This window comes from Ziziphus jujuba, chromosome 1 (genome assembly GCF_031755915.1).
Source record: "Ziziphus jujuba cultivar Dongzao chromosome 1, ASM3175591v1".
Classification (NCBI taxonomy): Eukaryota; Viridiplantae; Streptophyta; class Magnoliopsida; order Rosales; family Rhamnaceae; genus Ziziphus; species Ziziphus jujuba.
Genome location: NC_083379.1, coordinates 38987591 through 39003966, shown reverse-complemented (window position 1 = coordinate 39003966; position 16376 = coordinate 38987591). Strand labels below are relative to the sequence as shown.

Below are 16376 nucleotides of genomic sequence, written 5' to 3'. Positions count from 1 at the left end.
ATTTTTATTTATTATTTATGAAGAACGGGTAAAGGTTGATGGGATTTTCCTTTATTTCATATTTTAATTCATTTTTTCTTTTAAAAAAAAAAAAATCCCCCACTTTTTTTTTAATTCAATTTTAATTAATTAATAATATCTTAGAATTTACTAACTCAATTCGACAACTTAATAGTGCCTTATAAAAAGTACATTAAAAACAATTGCTGGTAATTGTTTTTTTTTTTTAAATTTGTCATTCTCCAAATTTGTAAATGACCAAAAATCCTCAATTCCAACAAATGATAAAAAGTGTAAGTGATTTTGTATAGCAAATATTCAAAGTTGGAATCCTTCCACCCCCCTAATATGCAAAAGAAGAGGGAAGGGTCCACGAAGGAGTAGTACTAGTTTATGAAAGTGGTGTTTGGAAGGTGGTTGAGAGTAGCACACAGAAAAATCCAAAAGCAAAAATAAAAATCAGGAATTAAAAATATAGAGAGAGAGAGAGAGAGAGAGAGGGTGAGTTTCTTAGAAGTGACGCTTTAGGCGGAAAATGCACCACGCCACACACAGAGCCAGTGCGCCTCTCTTGCGAAACGCGCACGTTTGCTGTAGCCTCCAGGAAGAGCACCTGCTTACACATGTTCTGGTACTACCCACTCTTTTTACTTTTTCTTGATTTTCGTGGGGAAAAAAAAAAAAAAAAACCTTGTCAATACAAATTTATGAGTGGAATTTAAAAAATTAAAAATAAAAAAACTCGTAATTTCTGAACTTTTGACATGTGAGTAAAGTGGCTAAACCATACTCCAAAATAACATATCACTGCCAATAGTAGAAATGCACAGAAAAAAAAAGGTAAATCCAAATAATGAAAAATTTATTTCCAAACAATAATAATGTTAAATCTTTACCAACTTGTTTTGCCACATGGTGTGGTTAAAAGTTTATTTATTAATATTTAATTTATGTTAATGTTTTTCTTAAAAAAAGTATTATATTCATTTTTCTACAATAAAATATATAAAATTATGAAATGTCGTTTTACCAATCATTTAACAAACTATTTGGACTAGTATATCCAAAAGGAATCGGATCACTTGCACGGAACATAAGTTTGGATGATGTTCTCAGCTGAAAAGTATTTAAATAAACAAAGAAATAAAAAAGAAAAGAAGATAAAAAGGTTTTCGTGGTGTATAATTTAGATTTCAAATTGAGATTGCATTGGACCAACCGTTAAAGGTAGAGGTAGATCCATTAATAACATGGGCCGGATTGTTGATACATTGGCTTGAGCAGCAGATGTAATTTGGTCCGGTATATGTCATTGTCTTTTGGTTTGGTTTCAATCACAATAAAGAATGTGATTCTGCCAACTTCTTTATGAGATTATATATGTATATTATAATCATGATTTGTGCCACTAGTGTAAAGAATTACTTGTACAGATTTTTAGTCATGTCTAAAGTATTAAGAATTATTTTGTGAGATGTAAATATATACACAAAATGTGATGAAATATATTGTTAAGAATAACAATGTGCTATATTGCTAACCAGCTATAACCCTCCACATATTGAACGGTTCTTAATGTAGGGATTGAGTAAAAAGCAACTTGTTCCAATCTGTGTAATTGCAGATGTTATTTCTCGTCGCCTGGGGAATTAATTAAATAGGCTGTTCTTCTATAAATGGAAGATTATTTTGAGAAATATTTTAGACCATGAAAATGATTGGTTGGTATAAATAGAATGGAAAAGAAAGAAACAATTGGGATATATATTCGCCTAGCTCTTTCATTCATCATGATGTATTTCCAATTACATAACACACCAAAAAAAAAAAAAAAAAAAAAAAAACAAAAAGAGCAATGAATTAACATTAGTTATTTAATGCAAACTAATATCAATGTCCAAAACATCAATTAATTATAAATAAGATTAAAATTCCGTTTGGTATAGCTGATAAAAATAGAACTTTAGTCTGTAGAATTTTTTATAATAGATTTTTTTGAAAAAAAAAATTATTAAAAAGCTAATAAATATTTTGTTGTAAAGAAAAAAAATTATATTAAATACTCATTAAGTTGTATTAAATACTTATTAAATTTACATATAAGATTAAAAAAATAAATTTTTTTAGAGAACCTCAAAATTTAGGCTTCTCTAAAACAGCTTTAAAAAATTTATTTTTTTATCACTAAATACTTATTGATTTTTATCAAACATCTTTATTTTTTCATAAAAAAACTTTTAGTCCTCATATAAAATTTTTAAACCAAAAAAAAATCCTGCCAAAACATAGGTTAATTCAAAAGCCATGCTGAGCCTTCTTCAATCCATATTTTTATTTCCTTGCAAGTTGAAATGGAGAAAGCTTTCCATCATTCTGTAAGCTCCAACTTTAATTTTTGCAGATACTATTACAGACAAACTAACAGCAATTAAAGGACATAACAACCACACCCATTTTCAATATCACAATTAATTAATATTAAGTAGAATGCATAATTGTAGTCACCAATTATCTTTAATGGCTAGCACAAAAGTAACCCACCAGCTAATCCTCTATTCCCTTTACTCGCTAGGGGAACTCGCAGTTTCCGAACTCTGCAAGAACAAGAAAAATAATTACATAAGGAGCATAGCAAATCATATAACATCGAATTATATACTATTGTTATTATTTTTTTTAATATTGGAATAGGGTAATTCGATTTCCAACTTCATGATGTTTATGAAGAAAATAAAGTTGATTTTGCCACTCGGCCGTTTATATTTGAACTTAAACCATCATTCTTTTTTAATGTAAAAGTTAAAATATAACATATCATGCAACAATTTTATGCATGTATACGTACTAGGTCGTTTGGTGACCATATGAGCAGGACCATTAAAATCACAAGAGCCACTTGCTTGACCTTGCCTTTTATAATAGCTGTTGACAGCATACGAAGTGTGGGCCAGCAGGGTATTGGGCTCATAACAGACACTAGATTTAAGAAATGGGGCACAGTCAGCCCCTGCTCCACCAACATAGTCCAGCACTTTCTGAAGCATCGCTTTCCCTTCATGGGCCTTTGCCACACACCAACTCTGGGCCTCTGGTCCGCATCCGGCTTCGCGGCGATGGAATTCTCGATGAGCTTGACACCGTCGATGTTCTTAGATTTGAGGAGCTCATAATCAACCACTTTCGTACCAGCTTCTGGAAATCCAAAAAGAATTAAAGAGTATATGTGTTAATTAATTAGAAATAAGAAGCGTGATTTTTGCTAATTAATGTTCAAGTAGGTATAATGAGGAAATTACAAAAAACCTGCAATGGAAACGAGCAGCAGTGAGATGAGCAACAATAAAATGTAGTATAAGAATGAGAAGGTCGCCATGTATATATATATATATATATATATATATATGTATTTATATATGCTCTTGCTCAGCTGGAGAAGCAGAGAGCAGGTGATGAATGAAAAAGAGAGAGTGTGTTTTGGCTACGGAGTTGGGTACGGGGTTTCTATATGTAGACTATTGGGAAGGGAAATAGCTGGCTGAGGATAGAAATCAAAAGAGAGTCTGGGTAAGTTGTCCTACTAAATTACGATCGTAAAATTATGTTTGGTTGAATTGTTAAATTAATATTTGATTTAAAATAATGTAATTATTGATTTAATTATTATAGACATGTTAGAAAGATTGTTTTTACTATAATATCTTTGTTACGTAAAGAAAGAATTGTATTGACAAGTGAGTTCCACAAGGCTATATAAAAAGATTTTTCCAAACAAAAATGTTTACATAAAAAGATTAATATAGATGTGTCTCACACACTAAGTATAGAATTTTAGTTAATTTTTAAAATATTTATAAGACAAGTACATTGAATAACATTAGAGGCACGATTAAATTTACAAACTTATTTATTAAGTGTACATTTAATATTATTTAATTGGTTTATATCAATTATATTTATCCTACATTTAAATTATATTAATAATGATACATGTATATTGAAAAATAATTTGATAGACTATATGATACTGTAGCATTGCTTTAACCAATAATATGTTAAGAGGATGCAATACGTATATATTATTATTTTGTAATAATTCTCTGTTTGTCAATGTTCTAAAATCTTAACTTTTAATAAATAAATGTGAAAATATACCAACTCAACCAAGTATGTATGTGTCTATCGGGAGATGCTTGTGATACTAACAAATATATTTTTTATTTTCATTATATAGCCAGCGTTTCACATTTAAACTAGAAAATTTTCTTCTCTAATATTATATTTGTTATAGAAGCTTATATGCTCTCTCAATGTTTACATATATATTATAATTGATTTTTTGGAGATATTTTTCGGTTTTTTTTTTTTTTCCGCTGTTCATGCAGATATTAAAAAAATTTCCATCCATGTAACTCTACTCCAAATCTCCTATGACTTCTCCATATTAAGCATTCAGGCTTACTTTATAATGGGCCTTTTTTTTGGCACTTACCACGTTTTGGTGGTGCATGATATGGAAATTTTGAAACTGATTATACAGCAAAAAATAAAAAAATAAATCTGGCATGGATGGGCCTTGCCTATTTACTAGGTTTGGTGTTTGAGGGGAATTTTTTTTTCTTTTATTCATTTATTTATATTTTTTTTGCTGGTGTGGCTATTCCCCCAGCATCCCTCCCCTTCCACGGACTCGAACGTCACACCACAATGTGGGTTGTGACGTGCTCTGCCACTTGAGCTGGCACTGCGCATTTTCTTTTCTTCCTTCTTGTTTTTTTGTACAACTAAATTTCTTCTCTCACTGCACTAATATACAAAATTCCTAAAATAACCTTTGTCCTTTTTTTATTTTTATTTTTAAATATCATTCTATCGTATCCTAGGATTTAACTTTTCTTACCCGTAGCGCCCATCCATCCACTATATTTGAAGACACAGCAAAGAGATTTCACCAATTATCAATGGCCTAAGACGAAGTTAAGACTTTTGCACACAGAGAGAGAGAGGGCGAAAACACAACCCAAAAAAAAAAAAGTTTAAAATTTCAAAAGGAAAAAGTAAAAAGATAAAAGGGTTTTTAAGTAATTTTATATGCAAATGCAGTGTAAGTAGACATTGGGTTGTTTAAAAAAGAACCACCCTTTGGTTTTTTCGATTCAATCGGCCCTCAAGACAATTTATTAAAATAATTAAGTAGATAATTATATAGTTGATTTATTGTACCATTGAAATTTTTATGACTGTTGGCTCCAATTTGTTTAATGCCAATGCTTATGTTTCTTCGGCGTATGAAAATGAACTTTTCTTTGCATGAAAGGATGATTAATTATTTGTGTGAGTTTTCAAACCATTAAAATGGACTGGTTAGATAAAAAGAGAAGGCAACAAGTAGAAAAAGCAATCGAGACGTATTTGTCCACATCGTTGAACCCCAAATTCCAAATCTCTCTATAAACCAAAGAAATTAGAAGGGAAACAAAGACCTGACCTATACATTCAGAAAACAATATGAAAGAGGGACATATAATAACAAACAAATTAATTAGTCAAGGATAACCACCACACCTAATCGTACTATTATATATAACACATTAATTAAATACAATAAAATAAGGTAGTAATTTTTTTAATGCTAGCTGTGGACAAAAAATTTAGATATAATCCAAAAAAAATTATATCTGAACTTCAACGAACACCTCGAACCCATCTTTTGTTTTTTTTTTTTTTTTTTGTTTGTCCATTCAATAACCTGTAGGAAACTCGCACTGCCCAAACTCTGCAGCAAAAATATACAAAAAATTCTGTTTTTAGTGACAAGAAAGAAACAGGAATATTGATACAAGGAGATTTGAAAAGAAACGTCTGTTTAATGGCAATCGTGTTGATGAGCCCCACAACCGCCCCACATTACAAAACGCACCAAAGTTCAAGCGTATAATATAGAAATTAGAAAGTGAGGTCACTTTTACAGGCTTTTTATTTGGATTTTTGTGTACCTAAAATCATCATGCTTTTGAAAACCCCCAGCTGCAAGTTGCAATTGAAAATTTTTCAATTGTGTATATCATCCTAACTTCAATAGATTTTATTATTATTATTATTATTATATAATGTTAACATTAAGATATTGCTAAAAATTCATTTTCAATCATTAATTTTAACTTTTTTATTGTAACATGTTGGAGAAAAGGACCTATATATATATATATATTATTGGATTTCATTTTCATGACTATTAATATTTCATTTACCCTTTTCCATCTATTCGCAAATTCATGACTATCTATGTTTATAGTGGTTATACTCATTCTTAATTAATTAACAATCATCAAATGATTAAGGTCCATATGACATACTATAATAATCAATAACCTTCATAAATAACTCCAACTTTCATCATTCTAACTCCCTTTTTTTTTTTTTTTTTTTTTCCTAAGTAATAATGCTCATAAAATAACTACGTTTCCTTTGTTTTGCTAAAGAAATTCAAAGGGCTACTTCATTCGATACGGCTAATATACATGACTTGAAAAAGATTCGATAATTTAATATTTAGCTTTTGTAAACATAACTCCAAAACTTAATAAATAATTATCACTAAATGACAAACACTCTGCATTTTAAAGCAAATATTGTAATATACATATATCTATAACTAGTTGGATAATCACAATCACAATCCTACGTTTCCTAAAGACTCGTAGAGGATTCATTTTCATAAGAAATTATATATATATATATATATTTATATATATGTTTTTGGTTATATTCATTGCGTAGTTAATATTGTTTAGTCCTTGATCCCAAATTAATAGGCAAAGAACGGCAATTAATAGCAATAAAGAATTAATAAAAACGAATGGAGAAGTTATACAATACGTACTGGGAGGTTGCGTGACCACGTAAGCTGCACCGCCAAAATCACACGATCCAATCAAACGAGCCTTCTTTTGATAATAGCTATTAAAAGCATAGGAAGCGTGGGCCACCAATGAATTAGGATCGTAACACGTGGAACCTTCTTGAATCGGACGGCAATCAGCACCTCCCTCACCACAAGCATAGTCCAGTGCTGTCTGCAACTTCTCTTCCCCTACATTACCATTCGCCACACACCAAGTCTGCCCCACAGACGTCTTCGACACCTCGCCGGCCGGAGATATCTCAGTGGTGCTGTTAGTTCCGTTCGCCGGCGTCGTTGACTGAACACCGCCGTTGACTTCCGCCTTTGTAAGTGGAATATCGTAAACCTTCTCTTCGCTGGGGTAGAACAGTCCGTAATTCCTCTCAGACGTGGGTCCCGATTTCTCGTTCTCGTTGAACAATGCGAACAAGAAGACGTTGAGTGGGTCCTGAGGTCTCAAGGGGGTCCCACTTCCGGTCAGAACACGGCGGACCAAGTTGCCGTTATACGACGCCGCATTGGCTTGTGTTGCTCCAATCTCGTTCTCGTCGCCCTTAGAAGGCCAACCGGTCTCTGTCACGACCAATTTGACGTCGTTGTATCCGAGAGCGTTCATGGCGGCGAAAACGGCGTCGATTTGGGCCTCCAAGAGGCTGTTGTAACGCAATCCGTTGCCGGAATCTACTGTCCCGGCGTTGGTCTGGAACAGAGCGTAGGCCAATGGGATGGTATCGGAGTTGTCGATGTAAGCGAAAAAGGGGTAAGCGTTAACCATCAGATACGACGACGTTTGGCGGAGGAAATCCAACATGGGCTTGATCACGGGCCCAACCAGTTCGGTTTTGAAGGATCCTGATGAAGATGGGTACGAAGATTGGAGCGCGCTGAGAGCAATTGGGGAAGAGATTTTGATGGAGTCGTTGAGGTTGTACTTGGAAAGAGAAGTGTGGATGTTTTTCATTGCGGGGACCAGGAATTTGGTCGTGTTGTTGGGGTCGACGAACACTTCGTTCCCAACTGCAATGGCTTCGATTTTGGTTTTTGGGTAATACTGAGAGATGTTCGCCTGGACCCATTTGTCTGCAAACGACTGATCGTTTGCGGTGGATGAGAGAAGCTCGTTGGGAAGAGCGACGACGACGCCAATGCCGGAGTTAGCAAGCGCGGTGAGGACGTCGGAATCAGTGTCGTAGAGCTTGACACGGTCGATTCCCTGAGATTTAAGAAGCTCCACCACTTTTGATGGTGTTGGCAAATCGTTGGCTACTCTGCCATAGTTTATACCGATCGATCCCGCATCTAAAAAAAAATCCAAAACAAAATAGAAATTAATATGGATATAACATACAAGCCAAAAAAACTAAACGAATATTTGAAACATTATAAACATATATGGTATATACCTGTAAAAGCGAAGAGGAGTGAGAGAAGCAGAGAGAATGTGATGGAGGCCATGCTCTGTTTCAGAGAGAAGCAGTGCAGAGGAGCAGAGAGGAAAATGAGAGAAAGAGAGAGAGGGAGAGAGGTTCTGGGGGTTTTTGCTGAAGGGGTTGCGTATTTGGATTTATAGACAATGCGGGAAGGGGGGAAAAAAAGAAAGGAGTGGGAAAAAAAAAAAAAAAAGAGTGGGTTTAGTGGGAAAAGAGAGTGGGACAGAGACGTGGAAATTGCAAAAAAATAATGCCTTGTTTCTCTCCAATGTTTTTTTTTTTTTCCCACCTACATGACCGTTATTTTTCCTCTGCTCCTGTAGTTGGTGTTTGCTAATGGGGTTTAATTCCAGTGTGGTTCTCCAACCCCATCTGTTCAATTATAGCCTTACACTTGTCATTCGATTGAATCAGATGCATCAAGTTGTATTGTAGGAGTTGTGGTTTGGTGGCCTACATGGTACAGTTTTTTGGGTGAGATATGTGGCGGTGGAAGGAAGGGTTTTTTTAACTTCTAAGCTTCTTACTAATAATACGAATGATCAAGCTTTGGGGTAAAGTGAGGGACAGAAATTTTGCCCGAAATTCGAACGTTGGGGTTTTGACAGCTAAAACATGTCTTGTCAGATATGGTAGGTTGTTTGATCCAGCTCTTCTTTGTTTATTGTTTGTAGCATAGCATGCATACGTCCCTGTTGGTTCTGTACGAACTCCAATTATCTATGAAAACAAGGAACCTTTTTGCTTGGAAACGTTATATGTATATCCAACTCAAAAGACAAATTAATAAGATCAAAAAATAAAATAAAAAATTGATTGACATGTATGATTGTGGTTCAAGTTATTTAAATTCTATGCTATATTTTTAATTTTCAAATTATTAATTTGGAGATAATATGTTGCACGAGAATCTTAGTCCTAATTTGTTTTTCTTTTTCTTTTTAATTATTAACCATAGAGTATCTTATGTTTAATTGGGTGTGAATTTAAAATCTATCAAAAAATTCAGTATTAATAGTTTTTTTGTTTTTCTATCAATAAAATTGCAGTTTGCTACCAGCAATGTCAATGGGCTGGTTTTCTAAATTCCCTCCCCATCTCCGTGGGAATTCCACATCCTATCGTGCAGTTTTTTCTGTATAGGCAAGGATGAAAATTTCTCAACCAGGGACGAGACAACCCATTTCTTGCACTGCCATCCCATTTTTTTTTTTTTATAATTGATATATTAGTTTGTCAAGGAACTGATTCAAAACTACTTATTAGAGTATTTTCAAGAGTTTTTTTAAAGATAAAGAATATTTTTTTATATAATAGAGAGTTTCTTTACCTATAATAAAAAGTATAACTTTAAAATCTTCTCCAACAATATTTTTTATATCATATTCTTTATTTTTATTTTTTTAATAAACATTTATTACTATGTTTATTTCTTTCTTTTTTTGTTTTTTGTTTTCTAGGAATAAATAGTAATTAAAATATATTAATATAATATAGTGGTTTTGAAATTTGATAAACATTATATAATATTATATATAAAAAATGTTTATGGTTCTCCAAATTTAGAGAGTCAAATCCACTTTGTATTTTAAAAACTCAAATTACAAAGTAGGTTGAAGCTTATTTTTAAAGATTAACTCTTTAAAATAAAGAACGTATAATGGATAAAGAGTCTCTTAAGAGCATCTTCAAAGGATTCTTTAAAAATAAAAATCATCTTTTATATAATAAAGAGCATTTTTATGTTTAAAAAGTTAAACTTTAAAATCTCCTCCAACAATACTCTTTATATCACATTTTTTATTTTTATTTTTTCAATAAATATTTATTGTTATGTTTCTTTCCCTCCTTTTTTGATTTTTTACCAGAATTCCCTCTTAATTATTTTGTTATTTTCCTCCATTTTTCTTCATTGATCCAACCAAATCATTAAAATACATTAGCACAGTGGTCTTGGAATTTGATAATTATTAATAATGAAGATTGTGGAAAGCCAAACCCACTTTATATTTTAAAAAGTTAAAATACAGAATGGGTTGGAAACTATTTTTACATATTGATTTTTCAAAATAAAGATAAAAAGATTTCCTTCAGGATGCTCTTAGCCTATTAGTTTGGCTAATTGGTTACTTCTTTGGTGTATTTAGCTAGCTACTTACTAACTCATCTCATCCGGAAGCTTCTAATATATGTATGTATATATTTGTTAGAACTAAGGAAAAAAAAAAACTAGTTCATACTTTTATTCTCTCTGTCTTTCTACTTTTGCCTTCTTCTTTTAACTTTCATTACTTGAGCTTTTCTTCTAATATATATATATATATATATGAAGAAAAAATAAAGTAAATCATATATCAATTGTTCTTATAGTACTGAAAAGCATCAAGAGATTAAAACCTAGAAATTAAATAAATGATCATGAGGTCACATTTTATAGCACTATTAAAATAAAACATATATATTTTTGGTAAACGTGTCAGGACCCGTCCAAGATCTTTTATCGGAACCCTAGACAAGCCTTCATTCTAGGGAAATACCATCGACCCTTCCAACGGAAAATCCGGTAGCATCTCCCCTAAGGACAGGACTTACCACAAAATTCTCTGCACATAAAATACACTCCAATAAACACCGCCTTATTCCTCCCATCTTACTACAATTTATTTCCACAAATTTACAGCACTCCAAAAAAATAACAAGGAATCAGTAAGCAATTAAACAAATATCTGTCCAATCCGTATACAAAGCATTATACAAATAAATATGACTTTAATACAATGACAAATAAAGAAGCAATATAAGATGGAGAGGAAAAAAGGGAGGAAATGCTTTTTGGACTTTCGGCAATGAACTGAGACATCGAGCTCGCCCCGGACGATCAACGTCTCCCAACCTGGGCCTAGGGGAACGAAATTTAAAAATATGAGATGCTAATTATCTCAGTGAGTAACCCAATCTAATATAGTACACTTGATTAATTAAGAATAAATAAATAATTAATTAATAATTAATTGGAAATAATATTTTCTCTCAAAACCTTCACCATTCACTCCGTTGGAAAAGTTTCCCTTTTAAAACATTTTTACAAAATCCAATATTTTATGCCCCAAAAATCAAGAAATAATTAATTTAATAAAAATTTAAATAATTTAAATACGAATAAAATATAATAAAATAAATTTAGAATACTTGTATTAAAGAAATATAACATAAAAGTAAAATTCAATATATAATTCATAAAATTTGATTTAATAAATCAAAATAAATAATTACAAACAATCATATAAAATAAGTGGTAGAAAAATACTATAATATTCATTTTGAAATATTCAACCAATCTATATAACATTTTTATGGCAAGATGCATTTTAAAAATATTAATTTAAAATAAATGACATAAAATATGAATAAATATATTTTAGAAAATACTAATTGGAAATATGTGATAAAACAAATTAAATACACTTAATTTAAATGCTGCTTTAAAACTTTAGGATTTAAAATTTATATCTGAAAAATAGTACTTGACGCACCACACTATATACCAGTGATGCCTTATGATACCTAGCGTCCCCAGCACCATCTAGTGGGAGGTTAAAGAGAGAAACTTGCATATGGCCGCTTCGACGTCCCGACAACACCGCTGCTTAAACCGTCATCCCAGCCATGGAGGGGGGCAGCTAATGGCCAATATCAAATTTGCCTGCCCTCGGTCCGATGGCAACTCATGGGAGATATTATAACTTGCGCGCTCATCCACATACACAGTACAGAACATCAGTACTGTATTAATGCATCTAAAACAAATAACCATATTATTTTTAAAAATAACCATTTTTCCAAAACTCACCGTGAGAATAATACCATTTTTCAAATTCACAATCCCACATTTTTTCTTTAATCCTCAACATAAATCCATCACTTTAAAATTCATCAATTTCAAATCCATCCATTTAAATATAACAATTTTCAACACCATGAAAACCTGATCCATAAATAATTAAACGTATAAATACGGATTTTGAACTCAATACTTTAATACAATTATTTTTCTCAAAATCTTAAAATCAATTTATATCAAAATCACATAAATTTCATATTTGCTTAAATCTATATAAGTACATTTATTATACGCAATAAATTTCATAATATAAATTTAACAATAATCGATCATAATTTAAATCTATAACTTCTTTAAAACCAAATATATGATTTCCATGCAATATATGCTTAAATTAATAAACTTTTGGCATCATAAATTCAAAAATAAATTTAATAACAATTTAAAACATAATTTATTTAAAAACCCAAAATATAATTTTTGATGCAATACATACACTAAGTCTACATAAATCATCATCATAAGCTCAAATAACGATTTCTTAAATATTAAACATATATAGCACATTTTTCATAAATTCAATTAGTACCATATATATTATTATTTTTTTCACAATCCCAAAATATAGTTCGGTGACAATACATATATTAATCAATCATAATTTGACATTATAAATTTTAAATATCAATTCCTCTTAATATCAAACATATTTATTTTTCATAATGTCAAATAACACAAAATATATATTTTTAATAGTCCCCAAAATAGTTTCTTTTTCCTCACGTGGGGAAACACCCACGAAAAATGGCTTTCTTTTTTTCTCTTCTTCTTCTTCCTTCTTCCTTCCTTCTCCCTCTCGGCTCCATCCCGTTTCTCCTTTTTTTCAACTATATGAAGCCACACGCACTTGATGGGGAGGAAGAGGGGGAAGATTCCGGCCAGCAGTCGGAAAATGGTGGCCAACTGTCGCCGAATGCGGTCGGATCGGGCTTCGTTGCTGGTGACGGCAAGATTGGCTTCGTCGGCGATCCGACCACCACCCGGCCAAATTGATACTCCTTTCCACCTATTTTGCACCTCCTGAGCTCGATTTTGAGGTCCATTCAGCTCAATTCCTTGTCGTTTAAGAGATACGACAAGTTGAAGTTCGCCCGAAACTTCCCGTCCATTCTGCCGGTCCCTACCGATCAAATTGGGTCCAATGAAGGTCGGTAATGTAATCCTCGCCTCCTCAGCTTTCCATATACACTTTATTCGTGAATTTTGAACACCGTTTGTGTTAAACTCCCCTGGATACCAGGTATTATTTATCCGAATAAAATATTAATTTATTTGAGTTATGTAATATTGTTGTTCTAGGAGTACGTGTGCATCGTGGAATTGATCCCATGGAGGATCTTGGGTTAATTGCGTGCTCGAGGTGAGTGACCCACCTTCAAAACTATTTTGGGGACTATTAAGCTTCGTTTTCAACGTGCTACTAGTCTATGGACTCGTGACGTGTACTTTTTAACGGTACCTCTGTCAGGACCCGTCCAGAATTCCTTCCCCGGAACCCTAGACAGCCCTGATCCCAGGGAAACCCTACCGAACCCTCCAACGGAAAATCCGACAGAGCCTCCCCTAAGGGATTTACTTACCACAATTTACCTGCACTGAAAACACACTTCTAAAATATCCCCTTATTCCTCCCACAAACTACAAATTGGTTCCACAAATTGCAGTACTTAAAAAAAATAAATACAGTAATCCAGTGCAAAATAAATACAACAAGAGTGAAAGAAATATTACAACTGCAATAAAAGAATAACAGGGTACTGCCGAACTAAAACAGCGAGGAAGATCAAGTCCGCTCCGAGTGAACACCGACAACCTGGTACCTAGAGGAACGGAATTTAAGAGTGTGAGATGCTAATCATCTCAGTGAGCGACCCTACTACTATACCATATAATATCACAGTAATAAGTATAAATAATAATTATTTGGAAATAATATTTTCTCTCAAAACCCTTACAATTCTCTCAGTTGGAAAGGTTCCCCTTTTAAAACAATTTCACAAAACCCTTTATTCATATTCCCCGAAAACCAAGACATCAATTAAATACCAGAAGCGGTAACAATTATATTTTTCATTAACATTTTATTTTTAAAACACAGTTTTGAAAATCATTTGATGCACTCACTATATACCAGTGGCGCCAACAGTACCCAGCGTCCCAAGGTACCGCCAGACAGGAGGTTATAGAGAGAAACCGGCATACGGTCGCGTGGCGTCCCACAGCGCCGCTGCTAACCTGGTGTCCCAGCCAAAGGGGGGTGGCCGCCCTCTCCGATGGCATCCACAGGACACCCTCATAATATCAACCGCGCGCTACTCACACCCACCTGCGCGCTAATCACATCACCTGCGCGCTAATCACACCCACCTGCGCGCTAATCACAACCGTGTGCACACTAACCATCTCACATATACCATATCGCATAATCAGAACACCAGTACGTGCACGGTGCATCTAAAAATCATAAAATCCATAAATTTAAATCATAAAACAAATTTCACATTTTTCATAAACATAGCGGGCATAATCCATCCGCTTGAACCGGGAAATTCTCCACAATTTCTTTATAATCAATGCCATAAATCCCATGATTTCCAAATCCACCAACTCCCAAATCCATCAATTTAAATATCCACATTTTTTTTTCCAAGCATAAATAATTCTCGAATATAATAATCAAATCTCAAAATATTCCATGGGCATATTTTATAAAAATTGAAATCACCAACATAACCAAATATTTTCCTTGAAATATTTGAAATTCAAATCGTGCCCAATTTAATATTAAAACCACACCAATTTCAAAATCCTCAAAACCATAAATTAATTTCACATGGCATAAATTTGTAGAATTCGCATTTTTTTAAATCCAATAAATTCATAAATAATTCTACAATAATCCAATAAATATTTGGCACATAGAAATTAAATTCCAAATATTTAATTCACACATAATATATTCATCAATTAAATTCCCCAAAATTAATTTGAAGGTGGGTCACTCACCTGGAGCACGCAATTAACCCATGATCCACTACGGGATCAATTCTACGACTCACCGGTGCTCCTAGAACAAAATTCACAGACAGTCAAATAAATTAATATTTTATTCGGGTAAATAATACCCGGTACCCGGGGGGTCAAAACACAACGATAACTAAAATTTACGAATCATATACCGAATCGAAGCTCGAGTGATGCTAATCACAGATCCGGTCTTAATTTCCGATGATCGTACCCGACGGGGTTTGAATTTTATCGGGAAGCTTTTCGGGTTTCGGCTCCGCAATTCTCCCAAACCGTCGCGAATTGGTGGAAACGGAAGTCGGATTTGGGTTCAGGAGGTCGAACACTGCAGACTGGAGCTGGCCGGAATTTTCGGGTACTCGCCGGAACAGTAATTTCCGGCGGGCCGCCACGTCACCGGCAACCGTCGCCGGAACAGTAATTTCCGACGGTGGCCGTTTGCTGTGAAATTTTGCAGATTTGTAGATCGTGAGGAGAGCAATCCAACGGGACCGACGGTGAGCAAAACGGAGGTCGGACGGCGGAGAAATCACCGTTTGAAGATTTTCGACCCCTCGCCGGAAAACGCTCCGATCCCGGCGCGTCGGTGGTCCGATGGCCGTGATTTTTGGTGGGTAGGCCGGACTTGAGGAGAGGATGCTGGGTGTATGGCGCGTGTACTGTTTATCGGCCGGAATAGTGCCGCTTCGCGGTGGCCGGCGGTGGAGGGGGAAAAATCGCCGCCAAACTTCGGACGTCCGATCCGGGCGCGTCCGGCGGCCGTTCGCCGTGAAATTTGGAGGTTTTGCCGGAAATGAGGTGGGAAATCTGGCTGGCCGGCGCGTGTACAGTAACTAGGCCGGAAAAACGTGAAAATGACCGGCGGCCGGCGGGTCCTCTCTCTCTCTTTCTCTCTCCTCTCTCTCTTTCTCTCTCTTCTCTCTCTTTCTCTCTCTTCCCCGAGAGTTTTTCAAAATTAAAACCCTGCGTGACACTGTTCATGCCACGTGGACCAATCAGAAACTGACACGTGGCATTTCACTGTTCACGACCCAAAAACATTAAAATAATACGGTATCCGGTAAACTTCAAACGTCCATAACTTTTTAACCACATGTCCGATTTAAGCGTGCTGCTA

General features: G+C 34.1%; 2 protein-coding genes across 2 annotated transcripts; both read right to left on the bottom strand.

Annotated features, from left to right (window-relative positions):
- Nucleotides 1-2318: 2318 nt before the first annotated feature.
- Nucleotides 2319-5237, bottom strand: LOC132804552 (uncharacterized). The gene is made up of 3 exons (XM_060819192.1): nt 3304-5237; nt 2846-3192; nt 2319-2594 (listed from the first exon to the last, which is right to left on the bottom strand). Exons 1-3 carry the CDS (start codon nt 3371-3373, stop codon nt 2562-2564), a joined length of 450 nt encoding a protein of 149 aa, XP_060675175.1. The 5' UTR covers nt 3374-5237; the 3' UTR covers nt 2319-2561.
- A 495-nt stretch (nt 5238-5732) lies between these two features.
- Nucleotides 5733-8425, bottom strand: LOC107432584 (glucan endo-1,3-beta-glucosidase 12). Its single transcript, NM_001323887.1, is given in 5 exon segments — nt 5733-5773; nt 6881-7344; nt 7347-7358; nt 7360-8200; nt 8305-8425. Coding segments are annotated over 5 exon segments (1404 nt in total). The 5' UTR covers nt 8357-8425; the 3' UTR covers nt 5733-5738.
- Between the last annotated feature and the right edge of the window lie 7951 nt (nt 8426-16376).